At 40.8% G+C, this 20,010-nt stretch overlaps 1 protein-coding gene across 3 annotated transcripts in view; it reads left to right on the top strand.

The window, feature by feature from the left end:
- Positions 1-29: 29 nt before the first annotated feature.
- DSE (dermatan sulfate epimerase) overlaps positions 30-20,010 on the top strand; it is a 34,452-nt gene continuing 14,471 nt past the window's right edge. The window contains exons 1-3 of one of the 3 annotated variants that reach the window (XM_015621527.3): positions 30-162; positions 562-631; positions 12,205-12,673. In XM_015621527.3, the coding sequence (XP_015477013.1) occupies positions 12,258-12,673 (416 nt within the window). In that variant the 5' untranslated portion in view covers positions 30-162; positions 562-631; positions 12,205-12,257. Of the gene's footprint in view, positions 163-348; positions 632-12,204; positions 12,674-20,010 lie in introns of those variants that run through there. The other 2 variants (XM_015621528.3, XM_015621526.3) reach the window with 2 other exon arrangements.

The raw sequence follows: 20,010 nt of genomic DNA, 5'->3' as shown, positions 1-20,010 counted from the left end.
GGGCGGGGAAGCGGGAGGTGGAGCGGGAGCGGGGGGAGTCACTTTCTTCCTGCGTTGAAAAACGCACCCCTCAGCCCCCTCCCCGCTCCGTCCCCCGGGGCTGCGGAGAAGAAACTTTCTGGCAGGCGGTCGGCGGTCGGCGCCGGGCAGGGGCCGCGGGCGGTGAGTGCCCGTGCGGAGCGGGCAGCGCCTCCATCCCGCCCCTGCGCTCCGCCGCGGCTCCCGGGGCGGGGCGGGGGCGCCGCTGGCCGGCGGATTTGGGAAGGGGCGGTCGGTCCGAGCGCTGCCTCCGGCACACGGTGCTCGGGCCGTGCGGAGCCCGGCGGAGCGGCTCCAGGTGCCGGCGGGGCCGGGCAGCGGCAGCGGCAGCGGGGCCGCGGGGAGCAGCCCCCAGACAGGCACGGGCTTTTCCCGGCTGGCCCGACGGGACGGAGCTGCTGTCGGGACAGCGCAGGACGGGCCCCGCCAGTCCCAGGGAGGTGGGGGCGTGCGGGGGACGTGGCGCTTTCTGTGCGAGGCTTCACCTGTGGGCGCCGGGGTAACAGCTCTGCCCCTCCGCAGCGCCGGGACCGCGGCACCCTCCGAGCCTTTGGCTACCGAGTTCAGCCTCCCAAACATGCGTGCGTGAAAGGTAAGCGGCAGCATCCTTGTCTTGCACCTAGGCAAGCTGAAAGACAGGAACAGAGCGACTTGCCCGATGCAACTTCCTGCCACTTCTTTTTTTCTTTACATATATATGTATGTGTGTGTGAGAGAGCTTGTGTATATATACATATATATATATTAATATTATTTTTTTTTTTTTTTTTAATTGAGAAAGTTTTAAGCGACCTGGAACCAGAGCTGTCAACTCGGGAAGCTCAGTCTTCTCAGCCCCAGGCAGCGAGTTGCAATTCCTACAGCTAGTATTGCATGAAAGCAGTACATCATCACTTGGTGTGTCTCATGCCAACTCTTAAAAGTCAATTTGCTATGAATGAAAGTAACCACCCTCTCTGTTCTTCTGTTGCTCCCTCTTGAAGCAATATAAAACTGTGACGTTTTTCTGTGTTTTCAAGTTGGAGAGGCTTGGATTATAACCATAAGCAATGGCAACATAAAGAGTAGTCACAACTGTGAATAAAATACAAGAAATATTACTCAATCACGGAGATTTTTCAGTCACACTAAAAAGATCAACTGCAATTTAAATAACACTAAAATTTTAATATAGTCTAAACAATGACAAAGAAAATCTCAGCCTAAATATTGCCACATTGTATTTATCATGCCAACTATTATTATAACTCACTGCAGTGTTTCAAAAAAGGAACAATTCAGCTGAAGGGCAGCAGTGGGAGTCAATAATTCAGATGCTGTTTATTACTCTGAAAGACTCTAGCTGGGTGCCCTTAAGCCAGTCACTCCACCTCCCCATGGCTCTGTTTTCTTCCTCATAAAACAGATAAATGTGCTTGCTTGCTTCACAGAGGTGTTGAGAAGTTTAATTAATTAATTAGTTTCATAACTGCCTGTAGATCCTTGGGTACATCGTTTTACAGAAGTGCTAAGTATTAGCTAAGAGTTTCCTTACTGTGTCTCATCGCCTACATGTGTTTTCTTAAGTGACCTGAATTAGTTAAATTTTTAGGGGAAGTCAACAAAGTAGCAGTTTTGGATTGGGATTGTCTTGACTCTGTAAACTTCACTGAGACATGAAACCAAAATATGCTAACTACAGTGTATTGTAATGGGGCAGAGCTACGGGGCCTTTAAAAAAATGTAGTTTTCTGGTTATTCAAAGTAAGAGCTTGCCTCTGTTGGTTTGTTTGAAGTAGTATGATGTTTTGCATTATTTTGAATTGCCATGAGAATGACCTGAATGCTCTTAAGATAATAGAAGAGAAAGATATGAGAATAGTTTATAAACACATATGTATTCTCTGCTGTGAACACTGACCTCAGAAGACACTTGGTGCTGATTTTCCACTACACACTGATGTACAGTCTTCTTTATGACCTGTTCTTTGGTTGTAAGAATGTTGCAAGAAAGAAACACATTAAATTGAACCATTGATTGCCTATGGTAAAAGTTGATAGATTTTGGTTGCCAAGGCAAACTCAGTTTTTATTGCAGTGTATATTAGTACTGTAACTAAATATTGAGTAAATATCAGCACTACAATGGAGAGGAAAATGTATTTTATTACCTGGCCAAATGTTACATGTGATATTTATAGGTTGCATACAGTTATAAGTAAAAATGGGTAGGTGAAAGCAAGTTTTAGAGTGACATCTTGGGTTTGGTACTTTTTAAAGGCTATGAGGTCTGTATGTACCATTTATTTTCCTCAAGGACAATGACACAAAGTATATAAGCTTTTTTAAACCTGAATTCAAATAAAACCTAGATCAGTGGTGCTAAAAAGTCATTCATATCACAACCAGGCAGCTGTTGGGTTGTGAATGAACACAGGAAGCTTATATTTTAGTAGAGAAATAATCACATCCATCAGTACCCAGCAGTCTGAGCAGTGAAAACTAGGGTTAAATGAGGAGGTAAATGTCCATAAAACTGAAGTGTCCCTTCTCTCAGAAGTGATTGCATTTAAAATTCAGTCATATTTTTAGGCTTGTGTCTGGAAACTTGCACATCTGGCACCCACAGCGTACTATAGTAATGAGCAGAAATAAATCTAGTTACTATTTGCTATTGTTCCTGGATATTTTGCAAGAAATAAAGCCCTTTGGGGGGGGAGGGGGAAGGGGAAGGGGTGCTGAAGAAATGAAAAAATTAAGAAAAAAAACCATCTTTCTGTAACTGTTGTTGTCTTGCTTAGACATGGTAATCCAAGTATGTGGTGAGTGAAAGAGGTTATGACTTTTTTTTTAGCAAATTGTATTTAATTGGTAAATAGTCCATCTCAGCAGCAAGTTTGTCCTGGCTGTTCTCACCTTCTTTGCTGTCTCCATCCAGCTGAAGTAGATCAAAGAGCATAATTACAACTTTGTATCCTCTTAATGCTGCTAAACCATGGTGCTACTTTGTGTTCAAGACTATAGCCACATACTTGATATAAATAATTTAATAGAGTCTGAATTTGACTCTCTTTGAGCCAGTTTTCTGTTTATATGGGTAAACTTTGTACTGATCTCTCTTAGCCCAGCTAAATCCAGCTGGGATAAGATGAGGTGCAACAGTGCTGCATTAGTAAACCCCCAAACCCTTGTGCACTGCACTTTGAGCAGATCTGGCTATGTGCTAAGGATGAGAACTAGGCAGAGAAGCCTGCTAAGAAAAGGGAAATCTGTAAATGCCTCCAGAGATCTCTCTCATGAATGCTTTGTCAGTAAAAGTTTAGTAGAAGTGAACGGAGAGCTGACCAAAGGGGTCTGGTCATTCTGGGAATCAGATGAAGGACAGAGCACTGGAAGTGTTTTCTCACATCAGGTGCTGGCATGACACTTTCATCCACTTCTGGCACATGGTCAGGTGTGGAAGGACAGGCACAATGTGACTATTAAGTACATAGTCTGAAATTACCTTTGTTTGGTCTTTCTGGTTTTCCCCTTGTTTCGACTCAGAGTATACAGGAGGGAATAACATTGTTTAGTGTAGGCAAAAGATTGTAGGGACCCTGGTGACTTGACTTTGGTAGGTGTTGTGTCTCAGTACAAGAAAAATGTAATTTTAACATACAAATTCTTCTACCATGGTTGGCCTGGTTTAAGCTTTTATTTTGTGGGGTGTTTTTATCAGAAATTTTGATAATGCTCAACATTTTATATAAACCTGGTAAGCCTTCTTCAGCCTTCTAATCAAGTGGCTGCCTAGAGTTTAAGTATTTTGAAAAGTTGTTCATGAGCGTTTCTGTGGATACCATGTTCCTTTTAATCATATCCTTGCAATTGTGGTTCATCATACTTTTTACCAAAATTATCTGTCCAGTTTCAGTTCTACTATGAGAGCCATGCCTGCAAAACTTTTAGTCAGAAATGAGATCATAAGATTCTAAATTTCAAATTTCACCCATAATTTAATGATTGTGTTGACACCTGCTCACAGATGGCTCACGCATACTGTGTTCTGCAGGAACAACATAACCATTTAACTCCATCTGCAGTTGAGGCTTCTGTCCCTGAAAATGTAATGACCACTTTTTTCAAGGCTTTTGCTAAGGGTATTCTGGGGAGCACTGAGGACAACAGTAGCCCTGAAGGAACTACAGGACAATACATTTTATTGTCTGTCCAAGTTTGTTGCCCTGAAAAAAGCAGTTGCATCCTGGGTACGTGTATATTACGTCTATGGAAAGAGGGGAGCTTTATGCTCTGTCTCTCTGTGGAGAAACATTAGGTAGTGAGATACCAGCAGAGGTAACAGCAGAATTATATCAATAATAATGAACAGCACACTCATCTGCAGAGAGATGCAGTTTAGGTCTACGAACATAGTGATGTTTATCCTGTAACAAATGAGCCAGTGGTTCTTCTGTGTGAGTACACATTTGGGGTCTGCACACTCACACTCCAAGATTATCTGTAGGTAATATAAGAACAAGTGTTGGTTTAAATTGCTTAGATTACAAGCTCCTTAGGTTCATAAATTGACTAGCATTTTAGATCAGCATCTTTGGACTTTGCTGGTACTCCTGTATTCTGTCACAATAATTTAACATATATGATTGCCATGGTTTTATCTCAGCTGGCAACTCGGCCCCACCGAGCCATTTGTTCATTCCCTTCAGTGGGATGAGGAAGTGAATTGGAACAATAAAAGTAAGAATGCTCATGCGTTGAGATACAGTCAGTTTAAAAGATAAAAGCCACACAAAACAGAGAATTCATTCACCACTTCCCATGGGCAGACAAGTGTTCAGACATCCCCAGGAAAGCACGGCTCCATCACATGTAATGGTTGCTTTGGAAGACAAATGCTGGAACTCCAAACGCATCTCTGTATCTTCCTCTTTCCCAGTATTGTATCATATGTTATGGAATATCCTGTGGTCAGTTGGGATCAGCTGTCCTGACTGTCCCCTTCCAACTCCTTGTGCATCATCAGCCCCCTTGCTGGTGGGGTGGGGGAGAGGTAGAAAAGTTCTTGACTGTATCAATGTCGCTCAGCAGTAACTAAAACATCCCTAAATTACCGACACTCTTTCCAGCACAAATCCAAAACATAGCCCCATACCAGCTACTATGAAGTAAATTAACTCTACCCTAGTCAAAACCATCACAGTGAAAATAACAACAAAATACTCTTATAGTTTTGTACAACACTGAGTCATAGACAGGATATGGAGGCATAGCTAAAATGAGTTTTGATCCCATAGCAACTGAAGGATATGATGCATTTTAGAATTCCTGTCTATTAATATGAAGTCCTGTGGAAATGCTTTAGAAATAAAAATATTTGATATCTTCAGCTGCTCAAGTTTGTAGTTATAGATACAGAGGGTGAGAGCTGGTTTTGTAAAACTCCAGCAGAATCACATACTTTGTTTACAACATCTTGAAGACAATAACCAGAGAATATTCAAACTGTTAATTATACATAGTCAAGAATAACAAATGAAGGGTCTTAAAAGATTTACAAGTATTTGGATGAGTAAAGGTCAAGGCCAGCAAAGTAGACTTAGTTGGAAAGAAGATAAAAGTTAAAGTCTGAAATGAAAACACTTGTTTTGGTATCAGAAGTTTCTGGTGTTGTAATCAGCCTCCTCAGAAGTGAGGGAAGATGGATGGCATGCAATTCCCTGGGGTGGGTTAGGCACAAGGAGGAATTCTGGCAAGTAAATTGGCTTTCCCCTTTAGCATGTATGATTATTTTTTCCTGCCCTTTATTTGCGCCTCCTGGGCACTCCAGACCCCCCCAGGCATCCTGTTCCCTTGCTCCCTTCTTGTGATGGGTGGTTGTGCCTTAGGGCTGTGGGCTGCTCTCAGAGGAAGCCCTAAACATCGTTCCTAATACCTGACACCAGAGGGTTCACAGCCTTACTGACCCCGAGTGGGCCTCTTTGTGAGGGCCAGGAAGATGAGCTGTTTCTCAGTAGTTGCCAAAGGAATATTGTTTCACCACACAGACTGTACAGGAGCCTTTGTTCTGTGTTTCTGAAGTGCCTGTTACCATCATAGTCCTAAACCCCAGAGGTGCCCTACATGCTGTAATAGTGGATGAGTGGTTTGCTTGTTTTCTGGGACATTAATGGAGCAGACAAAGGTAGGGAGTACATCCTCATGGCCCAGATGAAAATTCTCAAATTGCCTTCCTATAGTGTTAACATCTGTGACAAAATGTCTAATTAAACCTAATTTTTATTACTGAAATGGCCTTTTGAAATTATGTCAGCACAGAATACAGTGCTGGTGCTCTAGAAGAAGTCTTTCTCTGGTAGTTTATAGTTTTAAGCCTTCAGTGGTAAAAGTGATTGGGCTTTCATTTGCTGAATGTGGATGCCTTAACAGGCATGTCTGTACTGGTTGGGTGTGATTATCTTCAGGATTCTAGATATCAGAATTACTTCCTTACTCATTCTACAGAGTGAGGTATGGAATAAAAAATCCCGGTAAGGGTTAGGAATGCTAGTGTTAGTACAACCAAAAAATTACCGCAAAGGCATTTTTACAGGAGGATAAACTGCAAAATAGCAGGAAATTCTAAATTCCCAGATTATGGTTTGGACATGCAGATGATTTAAATCATGTTTCATCTTGAGGCAGTGAGAAGGTTTTGCATTCTCTGTGTGTGTGTCTATACCCTGTTAATTTATATATATATAGTGATAAAACAGACAAATAAGCTTTTAACTGAAAGGAATTAGCGGATGAAACTTCCATCACAGATGCCCTATGCATCCTACTGTGAACTTATAAAAATATTTTGCAGTTGCTGTCTTCCCTGGCATGGTGGAGAACTAATGCAACCCTCAATTCTCCTGGAATTACAGTCTGACACAGCTGTGCACTGCCCTACACAGATCCATTTAATTTTGTGTTAGATCAAAGAACAGACACAAATTTAAATCCTGACTTCTGACATGATGGCATATACTGATAATCCCTATAGGAACTGGCTGTTTCTGGTTGCCATTGGGATTTTCATAGCACAGCTGTTAGTCAGACATAAAAGTTGATACAAAGCTTCTTTCAAGGTATTTCAGATCATTTCAGAACAAGTGCAATACTAACACCTGGGTACCTCAGCTGTACTTTATTTATGGCAGATGTAATTCTGAACTATATTTGAGATTTCAGTATTTAAGTTTTGAAATACCTTTGAAATTATATAATTGTAGCATGTTTTTCATTGTGAAAAAATCAGAGGAAGAAATGAAGTAATGTCCCCTGGTGGTTAAGGTCATAATAGGTGTTTTTCAAGTTTTAAGCAGTGATTTTTACACCTTCCTAGTATTTTTATTGGAAAGCCAGATAGTCACTGATTTTGGCTCACCAACCAAAAGGTCAGTGAATGACTCCTGACTGCTCCTGACTCTTGGGACATGGAAGTTTCCCACCCTGAGGTCCTGCCCCACAGCTTTGAAAGGGTCTCAGTAGTACTGCTTGCTGATGTAGAAGCTATACAGTTTGGGACTTCAGTCAACAGATTTATTGTGATTATTACAGCACAAAAATAAGCTCATAGCTTTATTGGCTCTGCTCCATCATGCCCCTAATTATGCTGTATTGGATGTGGTTTTCTGGAACCAAATGGCAATATATATATATATATATATATGGGAATTAGTTTCCATTGACCCTTTCACCTCTCTGTTTTCATGGACTTACCCTGCATTTTTTAGTACCAGAATGTCATTGAATTCAGTTAGAAGACTAAATTGCTCTCCCATTTTTTAAATATGTCTGCAAAATATTTAGATTGGTGGTGAAACTGGCTTTGTTGAACAAAACGGCTCTTCAGTTGATGTCACTGTCATGATTTTAAAATGCTACCATTATATAAAGTTACCAAAATTTCCAGCTGATATATTCCATGTTATAGATTCTGCTCCTCTCATTAGCAACAAAGTCAATTGCAATGTGTGTGAAAAGATATTTCAGATATTTGGACAAAGTGTGAAAAAAAGAGATCCTATAGAAATTTGCTTTTCTCTGCTGTGATCTAACCTGCCTCTTCTTGTGTTACTTTTTGGCAGTTGTCACCACTGGGAGAAAACATAGCACATCCCTCTCCACTTAATGGAACAATATTCCACTCACCTCTCATTGCAATGTTACCTATTCATTTTACATTTTTGGTGGGACAGCAGCTGCTTCTGGTGGCTGACCATTTCTTGTTGAAAAATCTATGATTTTATTACCTGTTTTAACACTGGGTTCTAAAATTGATTATTTCAGTTTTAATACTAGTCCTTGTAATGTAATTTGTGACGAAACTGTGAAAAAATCAACTTAAAAAAGTTCATTTTCACTGTCAATCATTTATGAAGTGCAAATAAACTATGAAATATAAGTCCTTGCTGACTCAGAGGTCATTTTCTAAGGTAAGAGTTTGCACACTGAACCTGAAGATTTGATTTTCATCAGTATGGTGGAACAGATTTTCCTTTAAATATTTGAACACATTTTTTAGGCAAGCATTTGTTTCTCAGGTATCTCAGGTAGCGATAATGAGAACTTAGCCTTTGTGGAAAATAGTAGCTTCCCAAAAGAAGACAAAGAGTCTGACGTGTTCACGTCCCAGCCCTGGGCTTTGGGAAGATATTTTATTCAGAAACCTGAATAATCTGTGGTGTTGTAATGCCTCCAGTCTTTTACTGTATCTACAGTAGATACAGTTTTAGTCACCTGAAATCCCAGCTTTTTTGTTCCTGACTGTAAATGTTGACAAGGTGTCCATGTCAGAGATGGGTCATGGCTAATGTGGGAGATACCAGCAGAGACATCTGCAACTTCTTCTGTTTTTCAAGTTTGGTCCCAGGAAAAAGCAGCTTCAAAGCAGAGTGGCTCTTCAGAACTGATACTACAGAAAGCCACAGTTCTTTGCTTGTTTTTAATTTTTAATCACCCACAGGAAGGTCAGACTGCTTCAAGGACAGCTGTGCAAGTTGGTGATCGTAACAGTGCCATCATTTCCTCTCCCTCCTCCTCTGCCCCTCTCACTCCACTGCTCTCACTGATGAAGCAACGTTTCTGTGCACATGTGGCAGGAGTAAATGAGCCTTTCCTTTCTTTTAAATAGTTTATTTGGTAAAGTTATCTGTATAAACCACTGTTTAGTTCAGTTAGTGATTTCAGTTTTACAATACTTTTTTTTTTTCTACAGCTGAACATCTACCAGTAATGCGGAGTGGGAGAACTAAAATTGTTAAGATTTAATTTGATTTGGGTGTTTTTTTTCTGGAATAATTGATGTTTTTTATTGTTTGTTTCTGCTGGCAGTGGAGTGGAAATCATGCAAAGTGCTCTTTCAATCTAGAACTAAATGACAACATTTTCAAAGCACACTGTATAATAGCATTTTCTTCCATGGGCAAGCATCCTTTCTTCTCCTTTTAATTTTTAATACTTAATCAGATCATGGTTTCCTAACTGAATAAAACCCCCTCATTTTCAGAAAAGGTTGAGTTGTTTGGTAAAGTTTTTCTTGGAAGATGTGGATGGTAATGATGCAGTGTAATATGAGAGTAAGAAATTCCTTTAGCTTTAAAAAGTGGTATTGTGAGTGCACATTAAATGATCAGAAGGCCCAGACTCCAACTCTTTCGAGCCCTGTGTATCAGACAGACTCGTAACAGGTTCACACACAACTGGTAAGCTGGAGCTGATGTGGACAGTGATTTGCACGGATCCAGCTTCACCTAAGCTTCACTGATAATCAAGGTTCAGGGGTTGGCATGGAAAGGAAGGTGTATTCCTCTCCAGCTGCCTCTTCCCATCCCTCAGTCACACCAGGCTGAGCCCTGCAAAGTTACTGGGGCAGGGCTCACTGTAAAGGTAACAAAAAGGGTTTACTTTCTGAATGAAATGTGCACATTAATGAAGAGTGAAAATGTGGGAAGCTATTGAATGCTTAAGAGTACTATGACTTTTTGGCAACACTGGATGTGTGTTTGATGACGGTGTAATGCTGGGAAATGTGTGTTCAGATCTGCAAAGGAGTTCTGGAAAACCTTGCTGTATATTCCCTAATCGTTGGTCAGAAATAACTTAATTTAGGGAACTCTTAAAACCATCCCTAAATTTATGCATATTCTTAATTCTCACTGATTTGCAGAAGTACTTACAGAAATCAAACCAAAGGAAAGAATGCATGAAGTCCTTACTGCTAGCTGGGTTTTTTTTTTTTGCTTGTGTAAGCCAAGAAATTTTTTTCAATAAATGCCTAACACAGAAAAAGCTATAAGCATTTTTAGTCTTTTGTTGGGGTTTTTTTTAGGTTCCTTCCTCTGCTCACAGTTCTAAAGGATCACAGAGGCTTTAGAAGAAAACTGTAGAGGTGTTTTTTATTATTGTGACAAAGCAGTTTTCTCATCAATTACAAAAATTACATCGTTTCAACCATTATATATTGCTTTGGCTAGTTTTACTTCCTTCGTGTCAAAATATATAGTTTGCTTCAGCATAGAGAAGAATACAGTGGATTTGAGTATATCTGGATAAATTATGGTGCATTTGTCTTTATGTGTGTATGTGGTGAGAGTCTATGTAGATACAGTAAAAGTGTTTCCAAATAAACCAGCCTGTGATAATGTGTCCTGTAACAATTAGTTTACATCAAGAACAGGGCAAAATGTACTTGTAAAATGCACTAAAATACTGAGAAAATGTCATCTTCCATTATGCTCTGTTTAAGCCATTATGCTGCTCACTGTAATTGATCATTTTAAGCAGTTACAGAGTACAATACTATTTGTGCCCTAGATAGGAATTCACAAGAAATTATGTGTTTCTTGGCCAAAGATGTTTGCTCACAAATTAATTTTAGTATCCGAGCACAAAAATCTAGAGGGTCTGGGCACCCAGTAGGCATGAAGGGTCCTTGTCTGTCAAAGTTTTCTCATATCAATGACTTTGTTGAAGCAGGATGTGGGCCTCTAAGTACGGTTTTTGCAGCCTCTGTTTCTATTAGAAAATTTCAGCTATGGAATAAGGACCTATGGGGAGAAGTAAAAGGTTGCTTTGTACTTTAACTTCCTACAAGTTTTACGACTGAATCCTATGAAACAGGTTTTCCATGGGAGAAAAAAAATGTATCTGTTTTTAAGTTTTCTTTCCTTCTATTTCTCCTTTTAATAATTGAAAACTACTCTTCATTATTTACATAAAACTGTCTCACTTGAGCCTGCTTTCCATAACCTTTTCCCTCGTAAGAATTCTAGGAATTTGCTGGCTTTCCTCAAGGGGATCTTGGCTATGTTTTATCTGTGACTTTAGGCCAGATAGTTGGTAATTTCTACAAAGTAACATACTATGTTTAAATTGCATTTGCCTCTGCATAGATTTCCCATTTGAGCACATTTCAAGAGGTAATGTACGTAGAAGAATATGCATTTTAATTCAATGTTCAGTCTTCTTGGTAACTGGCAGTAAATCTCTGTGTGTAAAATGAAAAGCCCCTTGGAAAAAAATACTAATAATGCAAACCCCTAAATGCCCGGAAGTCAAAGTATTTCAGCTGATTTTCTAAGACTTTGCCACTTACTAGTTTCCCTTTTTGACTCCTGACTTGCTCTTTTTTTTTTTCTTTTTTTTAAAATGAGGACGTGTCAGAACTGAAGGCCTCAAGCCCGGTATAAAGTGACCCCAGCACAAACCCCCAGAATTCCTCATCTTTCCCTCTCTCCAGCTGCTAACATCAGCCAAGGCAGCACGCAGGCTTGGCTGCCACCACCTCCCTGGCTCTCCCCCTTCCTCCTCCCTTCCCGGCCTTCCCCACTTGCCAGTACAGTCAGTGCTGCTTCATATTAGGCACTGTTGCAATTATTTGAGATTTCGAGTACAAGAGCTGTTGTTGTGTCCCTTCAGCTGGTATCAACTACTAGAGGGCAAGGTGTGGGAAGGAAGGGGCATTCTTCAAAGTGTACAGCTTTTTCTCTCGAGTGAATTGCTCTGCAGACATTTTGTCTGAAGTATTCATATAGAAATGATTTGAAAGTCACCTGAAGAATTTTAGATGGAATCATATTTCCTAGAGAGGTGCCCGAATGATGGTGTCTCACAGATTCATTTTCTAACTTGTTCTTTCATGTCCATCTACCACAGGACATTTCAAAGATGGTTTGGCTGCCACTGAGACCTGGAGATCTGATGCCACAATGAGGACTCACACACGGGGAGCCCCAAGTGTGTTTTTCATACACGCGGTTTGCTTCGCCTTTGCCTGCGGCGCCAGGGAGGAGCGAGACACGATGGTTCCTTTTGTCAATGCCAACTACGACAGCTACCCCATGCTCTACTTCTCCAAGGGGGACGTGGAGGCTCTGCGGCTCCAGGCCAGCACCACGCACCAGCACATTGCGGCTCGTCTGATTGAAGCAGTGCAAACCATGCTGTCAAACCCCCTGGAGTACCTTCCTCCCTGGGACCCAAAGGAGTTCAGCGCTCGCTGGAATGAAATTTACGGCAACAACCTTGGGGCCCTGGCAATGTTCTGTGTGCTCTTCCCTGAAAACATGGAGGCCATCAATATGGCCAAGGATTACATGGAGAGGATGGCGGCTCAGCCTAGTTGGTAGATTTTTGTCTTTTTTTTTTTTAAGTTGTTCTTACTGTATTGCTGCTTACAGTTGGAGGAGTGAGTGGATGAGTGAATTGCTTAAATTATGTCAGTTGTACTAATACTCATTTTAACAGTGACTAACGTGCTGAATGCATTTACCCTCATCTGGACCAGCAGTGACACACAGCTTTGCACCTTCACTGGACTTATCTTCTTGAAAGTTGATGCTGAGAGGAGCATGGTCCTTTGTGTATCACCCTGTTTGCTGTAAAAAAAAAAAACAGTAATCCAGACCCACTCTCAATCAGAAGGAAGAGTTTCACATCTGGTTTGTAGCAAGAAGTGCTAAAATAGTTACTTTCCCCCCCCCCCTAGATTCTTACATACCTTTAGGTAATTAATACTTCCTTGGGAAGAATTTAGGAGGGGGAGGGCCTATGAAAAAGGTGTAATTAGGTGTAGGTAAAAACTACACTCTTGGGCTTCTGCAGTCTGAGAATGTGTCTGAGCTGTAGTTCAGACTGGTAGCTTCATTTGGCTGCATGGTTCTTGGGCTGCTCCTTAAGACATACTAGGACATGACAGTTGTCCATCTGATTACTGGAACTGCCTGAGTAACTGGTGTTTTGATGACCACCTCTTGGATTAACTTCCAGATTACTCTGTCTTCTCTGTACCACACTCTTTCTGGGGGACAGAAGTTATTGTTCTCAGTGTAGGAGAGATTCTAGAGTTGAGACCCCAAGGTCTCCTTTTCATACCCACCTGCAACTTATGTCCTCTTTTTGCTCAGGCAGATGCATTTCCCGTACCTCCCTGCAGCAGCTGCCACATGGTGCACCTTGCAGACTAGGTTCCAGGGTTGCTATCACTGTGAATAGGTCAGAGGACAGGAATGTGGGATTTTCCAGGACAGTGGCATCTGTCCAGAGCAGCGAGATGGAGCAAGATGGGACACTGCTTCCTGCTGTGGTGGCTGCTCTTCTACAGCTATGTGGTGACAGCAGCTCTGCAGAAGTGTGAGTCAAGATTCAAGTCAGCACAGGAAGAGAAGCATTAACTATTCAAGCAGTATTCATTGCTCAAACTACTAATCCTTACCTTCTAGTAACCAACTATAAATGTTATCCTTCCATGGGCCCTCACTGGAATTATGTTGGATTTGAGCTAGCATAGCTTGGGATCTATATCCTCCTGATGGACATGAGTGAAAAGGCATGATAGTGTTTGGGTTCCCTTGCACTAAGTGTTAAAATGGTGAATGCCACAGGAATACATGAGCTAGAGCAAAAGAAGTGATGGGAGACAGAAGGGACGCGCTGGCCGTATATTGCCTGCATGTCACAGAAGAGAGGACATGTGAGATTTAGGAAGAACATATTGTCTCAACAGCGGTGGAAATTTCCAAAATCTTCCACTGAAGCATAGCAATACAAAGCTTCAGTCTCAGCTCTGGAGACACTGTGTGTTTCTCCTGGCATACTGACAGAGGGCTATAGCTTACAGAGGTGAATCCGAGGATGTGTGACCATCTCCAACAGGAGACAGACTGCTCCAAAGTCAACACCTTCCTCCTTAGTTTCATTGTTCACACTCTTTCTTAACTTGTTTTGGGTAGGGTATAGTTACATGGCCATCTGTTTTAATGAAATAAGAAAGAGGGGAAAGCATTATTTTGAGTAGGAGAACTTGTTTGCATCTGGTTTTTTTTCAGTTTCCTACATGTCACTCTCTGTCTCAATGTTATTTAATTTCCTTATGTCCTGTGATTCCTGACCTGGATTAATTGTGGTTGTTCTGCCCCTTGTTATAATGCTCTCCTTTGTCCCAGCTGACCAGATACCAATCAGAACCAAGCAGATATCCCATTTCCACTTGGCTTTGACGTTATTTACTGCCTCCAGCTACTGTTTTTTCTCAAGCAAGGATTTTGCATTACCTTGGTGAAAAAGAACCCATACTTTTGCCATTTTTCCCCTCTGATGTAGACATCCCATTCAGAAATCAGTCAAGGTTTAATCAGGGTTCTCTGCTTTGCAAAAGAAGTGGCTGCAATGTGCTTAGCACTGGTGGAAGTGCAGGAGGAAATTGTAAACATAGGCAATAGAGCTGGGCTAAGCTGCCCTTTGTATAACCTCCAGCTGGCCAGCCCTTCAAATGCTGTGGCAGAAACATGGATCTGGTTTCCTTTTCTCTTTCCCCCCCAAGAACTTATGTCTGAATGCTGTCAGCATGGAGTTTACACTACAGCCCCATCGGTGGTGGCAATAATATAGATCTGTCTCCCTCGTCCAACAGTGGTTTTCAGAAAAGTAGGAATGTGACATCTCTGAGGCATGTACTGCACTGTCTGGCTTTGCTCAAATAGACTGAGTTCAGAGGCTGAAGGACTGGGCAGATAGATTATGTAAATCTGTTTTTCCTAAGAAAGTCAACTTAAAAGTACCAGAAAATGTTACTGCATGCACTTCTCCACTTAGGTTCAGACTAGGAGAATAAACATGATAAATACAAGTTGTGGCTGTTATGTGAACTGTTCTGGCAGTGTCACAGTAGCGGAATTTTTTTTGTCCAGTCTATCTAGGCATGTTTGGTTTTCCTCAGTATTTTCCTTTGGGAAAACATCATTCTGGATGATATATTATGATTATTGTCCTTATTAAATAATTTGAGGGCATGCATGCTCTGATCAGGAGGGTGGAAAGAAGGAGCAGTCTTGATGTTGCCTGCCCTTGGCACCTTGCATGTTAGAAAAGTGATCTGCCACAACTATTTATTTCATCAGGAAGGAGTGTTTTTCCAAAGAGGTATCAGTAAGGCAAGTAAAACAGGCCTCTCCTTAGACCTCCTCAGTAATGTAGGTGCCAAGACTGACATATAAGTTTTCTGGAAAAATATATTTTTTATCACTGACAGATTCATCAACATGTTGGAAAGTTAAATCTGGCATTGACAGCTTAGTTCTTTCAGCGGTATAATCTGGATTTCTTTTGACTTCTGCTGTCATGGCATTGACTCTAAAATAGCTTTAGAATTTATAAAAAAAATTAAATCATCTTAATGAGTTTCCTCTAGTTTTTGTGACAATGTTAAGTGAAATTTAAGCCTCACCAGAAAACAAAAGTGTATGTTTTTAGCATGTGCAGTAGTGGAATAAAAGAAATATGGTTTAAAATGTTGCTGGTTATTTGTTTCAGAATGCTAGGAAATTAAGGAGATTGACATTTTAAATTTCTTCTTTACATTAGTGGAATCCTCAGTAGTCCAAATATCATTCAATATCCCAGGATACAATTATGAGAAAGTCTACTGGTAATTGATATATACATGGAAGGGGCATGTAATTAAGAGCTCTGGTCCTTTCTCATCTATTAAAATAGTCATTTTATGTCACATAATAAAGTACTTCCATAACTGAGTTCCCATTTGTGTCAACTAACAGAGGCTGAGCCGTTTGTCATAACAACCCATGCTGATAGGCATGCTGCTCATTAGCAGAGCATCCCTAATGGCTACATCCTGGAGTAGGTTTACATTTTAAAATAAACACAGGGGCACTGGGTAACAGCTAACTATAACAATCACCCAAAATGATATGGGAACAACACTGTTGTGGAGACTAGCAACAGCAAACAAATGTGCATTAATGTTTTAGTTGAAATAAATGAGCATTAATGGTTTTGCCTGTAAAAAAATTAAAAGCTGGTATTAAATAAACCCCTTGGTTTTCCACGGCTTGGATATCTAGATACTGTCTAAAATCTTATGGGAAGTTTGTCCTTATATTTGAGCTGTATTACCTTTTTTAAGAGGGAACAGAGGATATTGATGTGTTTTCTGGCATTTTATCTCTGACTGGCCCCCAGAGCACTCCCCACCAGAAGGGCGTTTTGGCCGAGGAGATCTGTGCTCGTGATTCTTTCCATATGCCGCTGGCTCGTCCAGTTCTGTGCTGAGCAGAATGATGTAATCAGAGTCACACATTGTGCAGGAGTAACAATTCAATCAGATTCTCTGTTTTGGACCAAGCAGTGAAAAACTCTCTTCTTTACTAAGCCCACCTTACGAACAAATGTCTTGGGAGTTCACAAATTCTGCACCCTTCCTGTAGCAAGAGAGATGTTCTGATTTGCGATGGCCAGAAAGAGATGTTTGTGGGTTTGTTTTGGGGTTTTTTGCACATAGTTGATGTCCCATTTTTAAAGACAAGTATGTTACCAATGTGCAGTAAGGTGTGGGATTTAACAGTGGCTCTGTGGGTTTCATGGGGCAGATAATTACTGTCAAGCACATGCAGACATTCCAGAGAAATAGCAGCAACCAAGGAGAAGCTAACACGAGGCTTTGGCATAACAAGTCTGTGACCTTTCTGCTGCTTTCTCATAAACTAGCAAACATGCAGCCTCCTGTTAGTCACTGTTTATTAAAAAGTATTGGAGCATCCTATAGGATCCTTGCTGTTAGTATACAGATAGTGTTAGTTGTTGAACAATACAGATTACAAGGTAAAAATAGATATGTGCAAATAATTAAACATGTGGATAATCATTTAACTAAAATAAATTCATATATCAAAAGTTAAAGTAAGTCTCTGTGCTGACACCAGAAATTTATAACATCAGTTTGATTCTAATCAACCAGCAATCACATTCAAAGAAAATTTAGGGGGGCTTTATAAGACTGTGGAATAAAAGTTAGTATAAAAGAAGTTTGGAGGATGCTGATACACTGTCTCCTACAGAGAAGAAGAAAAAGAAAAGGAAGGGTAGGAAGATGAATTTGATATCTGGAATATATGTTATGTTAGTAAGTGAAATATCAAACCCTTATGCTGTTTTTATCTTCTACATATGTAGTGTTTAAAAATAGAAATTGTGCATGTCTGTGAAATTAAATGGCTGGCTGGATTTTGGAGAGCTTCTTTAATACCTAAATTGATATAGAAGATAAACTGGTTCTGATGTTCTGTGGTAGCTACAGGGAGCTCCTTTTGAGGCATGACTGGTATAAAAATTTGCTAAAACAAGAGCTAGAGGCAATCTCCTAAAATAATAACATAGTTAAATTTCTGTGTCTGCTTAATGTGACACTGAGAGAACAACTAAAACAGAGTCAGTTCTAGTTTATTAATGTGTCAACACAGAAGCATCATAAAAGCAATCCCTGCATGAGAAGCACTCTCTTGTGATCAAAGCCAAAAATGAGAGATCTGAAAAAAGCTTTAGAAGGATCAGAATGATGATCATAGATCTATGAGGAAACAGAGGGAAAGAGGTTAAAAAGTAGATTAAGAATTTTAAGGAACTGAAGTTTTACTTTCCTCCCCATGGCACCTAAGCAGCACGACTCTATTTTTATAGTAAGCTCTTAAAATGTCTGTCTGTATGTTATCTTTTTTTTCCCATACTAATGTGAATGTAGTTACATTTAGCCACTCCTTTGCCTTTCTTCCAGCCAACTGAGCCTCAGTGAACACAAGCATGTGAGATTGGCTGCTGCTGAAACATGACAGAGGGGTAAATCTGTTTTACCTTAGAGAACAGAAACATAAATAATCAGTTTTTCAAGTATGTTTTTTATTTTAATTTTTTTTGTTGTTGCTAAGGACCAAGCACTATGGTTGGGCAGATAATGGGGATTTTGCATTGGCGGCCAACCAGAAAAATCTGAGAAAGGTAAAAGATGAGAATTTTGGTTTTTTTCAATCTTCTTTTTTCTTCCCAAAATGACAATTGTAGAATATTTCTCCATTTATTAAGAAAATATTCTACTTGAGCACAAAAAAATACCTTGTTTTGGAGACTTCATAAGAAAAATGTCTAAGATTTGGTCTGGTTTATAAAATGAATGTTGGTGGTCTCATTCCCTTTGAAAGATGTTCTCCCTCTTCATATGTATGCTTTGTCTAGCCATGGAAGAATATTTCTCTTTCTCGCCTGGTGGGAGGTTTAAAGCTGTATCTCCTTCCCTCAGCAGTGGGTCAGGACAATAGCAAGAGTGCCAAGGTGTTGCCCTTGGCATTGGGAAGAATGTACAATTGCACAAGCAATCAAGAGGTCAGTTGGCCCCGTTACATGTCTCCTTTGCATCCACACTTGACATTCAGTGTGCATTAAACTCAACCATGCTCGCAGCTGGCTACCATTTCTGAGGTAGATGGCATCAAAATGCACTACAGGGCTCTCCTAGAAGTGATTTTCACCTCTACACCATTAGAAAAGAGTTCTCACTCATTTCCTTTGCATGCACCTGGTAAGATTGAGAATTTCAGTACTGAGGAGCAAGTACTGACATCTTTCCTTTAATCTCCTCCTCCATGAGTTATTCTGCAGTAATTTGTCATGGGAAAATTTGGAGCATTAAAATTCAGGATATGGATTACTTGTGTAATGCATGTGTCAGGGTGTGCTTAATTGTTCATTTTGCATGCACTATTACCATGTTAGTTGTTGACCTAGAGGCCGAAAATCAGTTCTCACACTGCTTGGAAGGGTATTCTATATCTCAGATTAAAGAGTGTTATTTTCCTATATACTTCAATTTGGTTTTAAGACCTGAATACACAGTGAAGAAAAGATGACTCTAAACATCTCAGAGGTCGTGATCGAAGAACTCACTTGAGCATCAGAGTTTGATTTAAATCCTGCCTTGAACTGCCAGATACTGTTTTTTTTCTCTTGGCTTGTATTTCTGAGAAAAATGCTAATAGAATCTTAGTGTTTGGGTTTGAAGGGACATTGAAGACCCTCCAGTTCCAAAACCCCTTCACTGGGCAAGGACAACTTGGACTAGACAAGGTTGCTGAAAGCCCTGTCCAACCAGGCCTTGAACACTTCCAGGTTTGGGGCATCCACAACTTCTCTGGGCAACCTGTGCCAGTGCCTAACCACCCTCACAGTCAAGAGTTTCTTCATAATCCTTCATCTCCTTCTTTAGTTTATTCCCCCATGTCTTACCATTACCTGCCCATGCAAAAAACCTCTGTTTTATATGTCCCCCTTTAGGTACCAAAAGGTTTCTGCAAGGTCTCCCAGGATACTTTTCCAGGCTGAAAAACCCCATCTCTCTCAACCTGTCTGCATAGGAGAGGTGCTCCAGCCATCTGAGCATCATTCTGGCTTCCTCTGGACTCGCTCCAACAGGTCCATGTCCTTCTTATGCTGAGGAGCCCAGAGCCGTTTGCAGCACCCCGGGTGGAGTCTCACCAGGGTGGAGTGGAGGAGCAGAATCCCCTCCCTCACTGTGGTGGCCACTCGGCTTTGGATGAGCCCAGAAAAACTGTCTTCCTGGGCTGCAGGTGCACATCACTGGGTCATGGCCAGCTTTTCATCCACCTGAACCCCAAAATC

The sequence above is a fragment of the Parus major genome, chromosome 3 (genome assembly GCF_001522545.3).
Source record: "Parus major isolate Abel chromosome 3, Parus_major1.1, whole genome shotgun sequence".
NCBI lineage: Eukaryota > Metazoa > Chordata > Aves > Passeriformes > Paridae > Parus > Parus major.
This window is presented reverse-complemented; position numbering and strand designations above follow the sequence as displayed.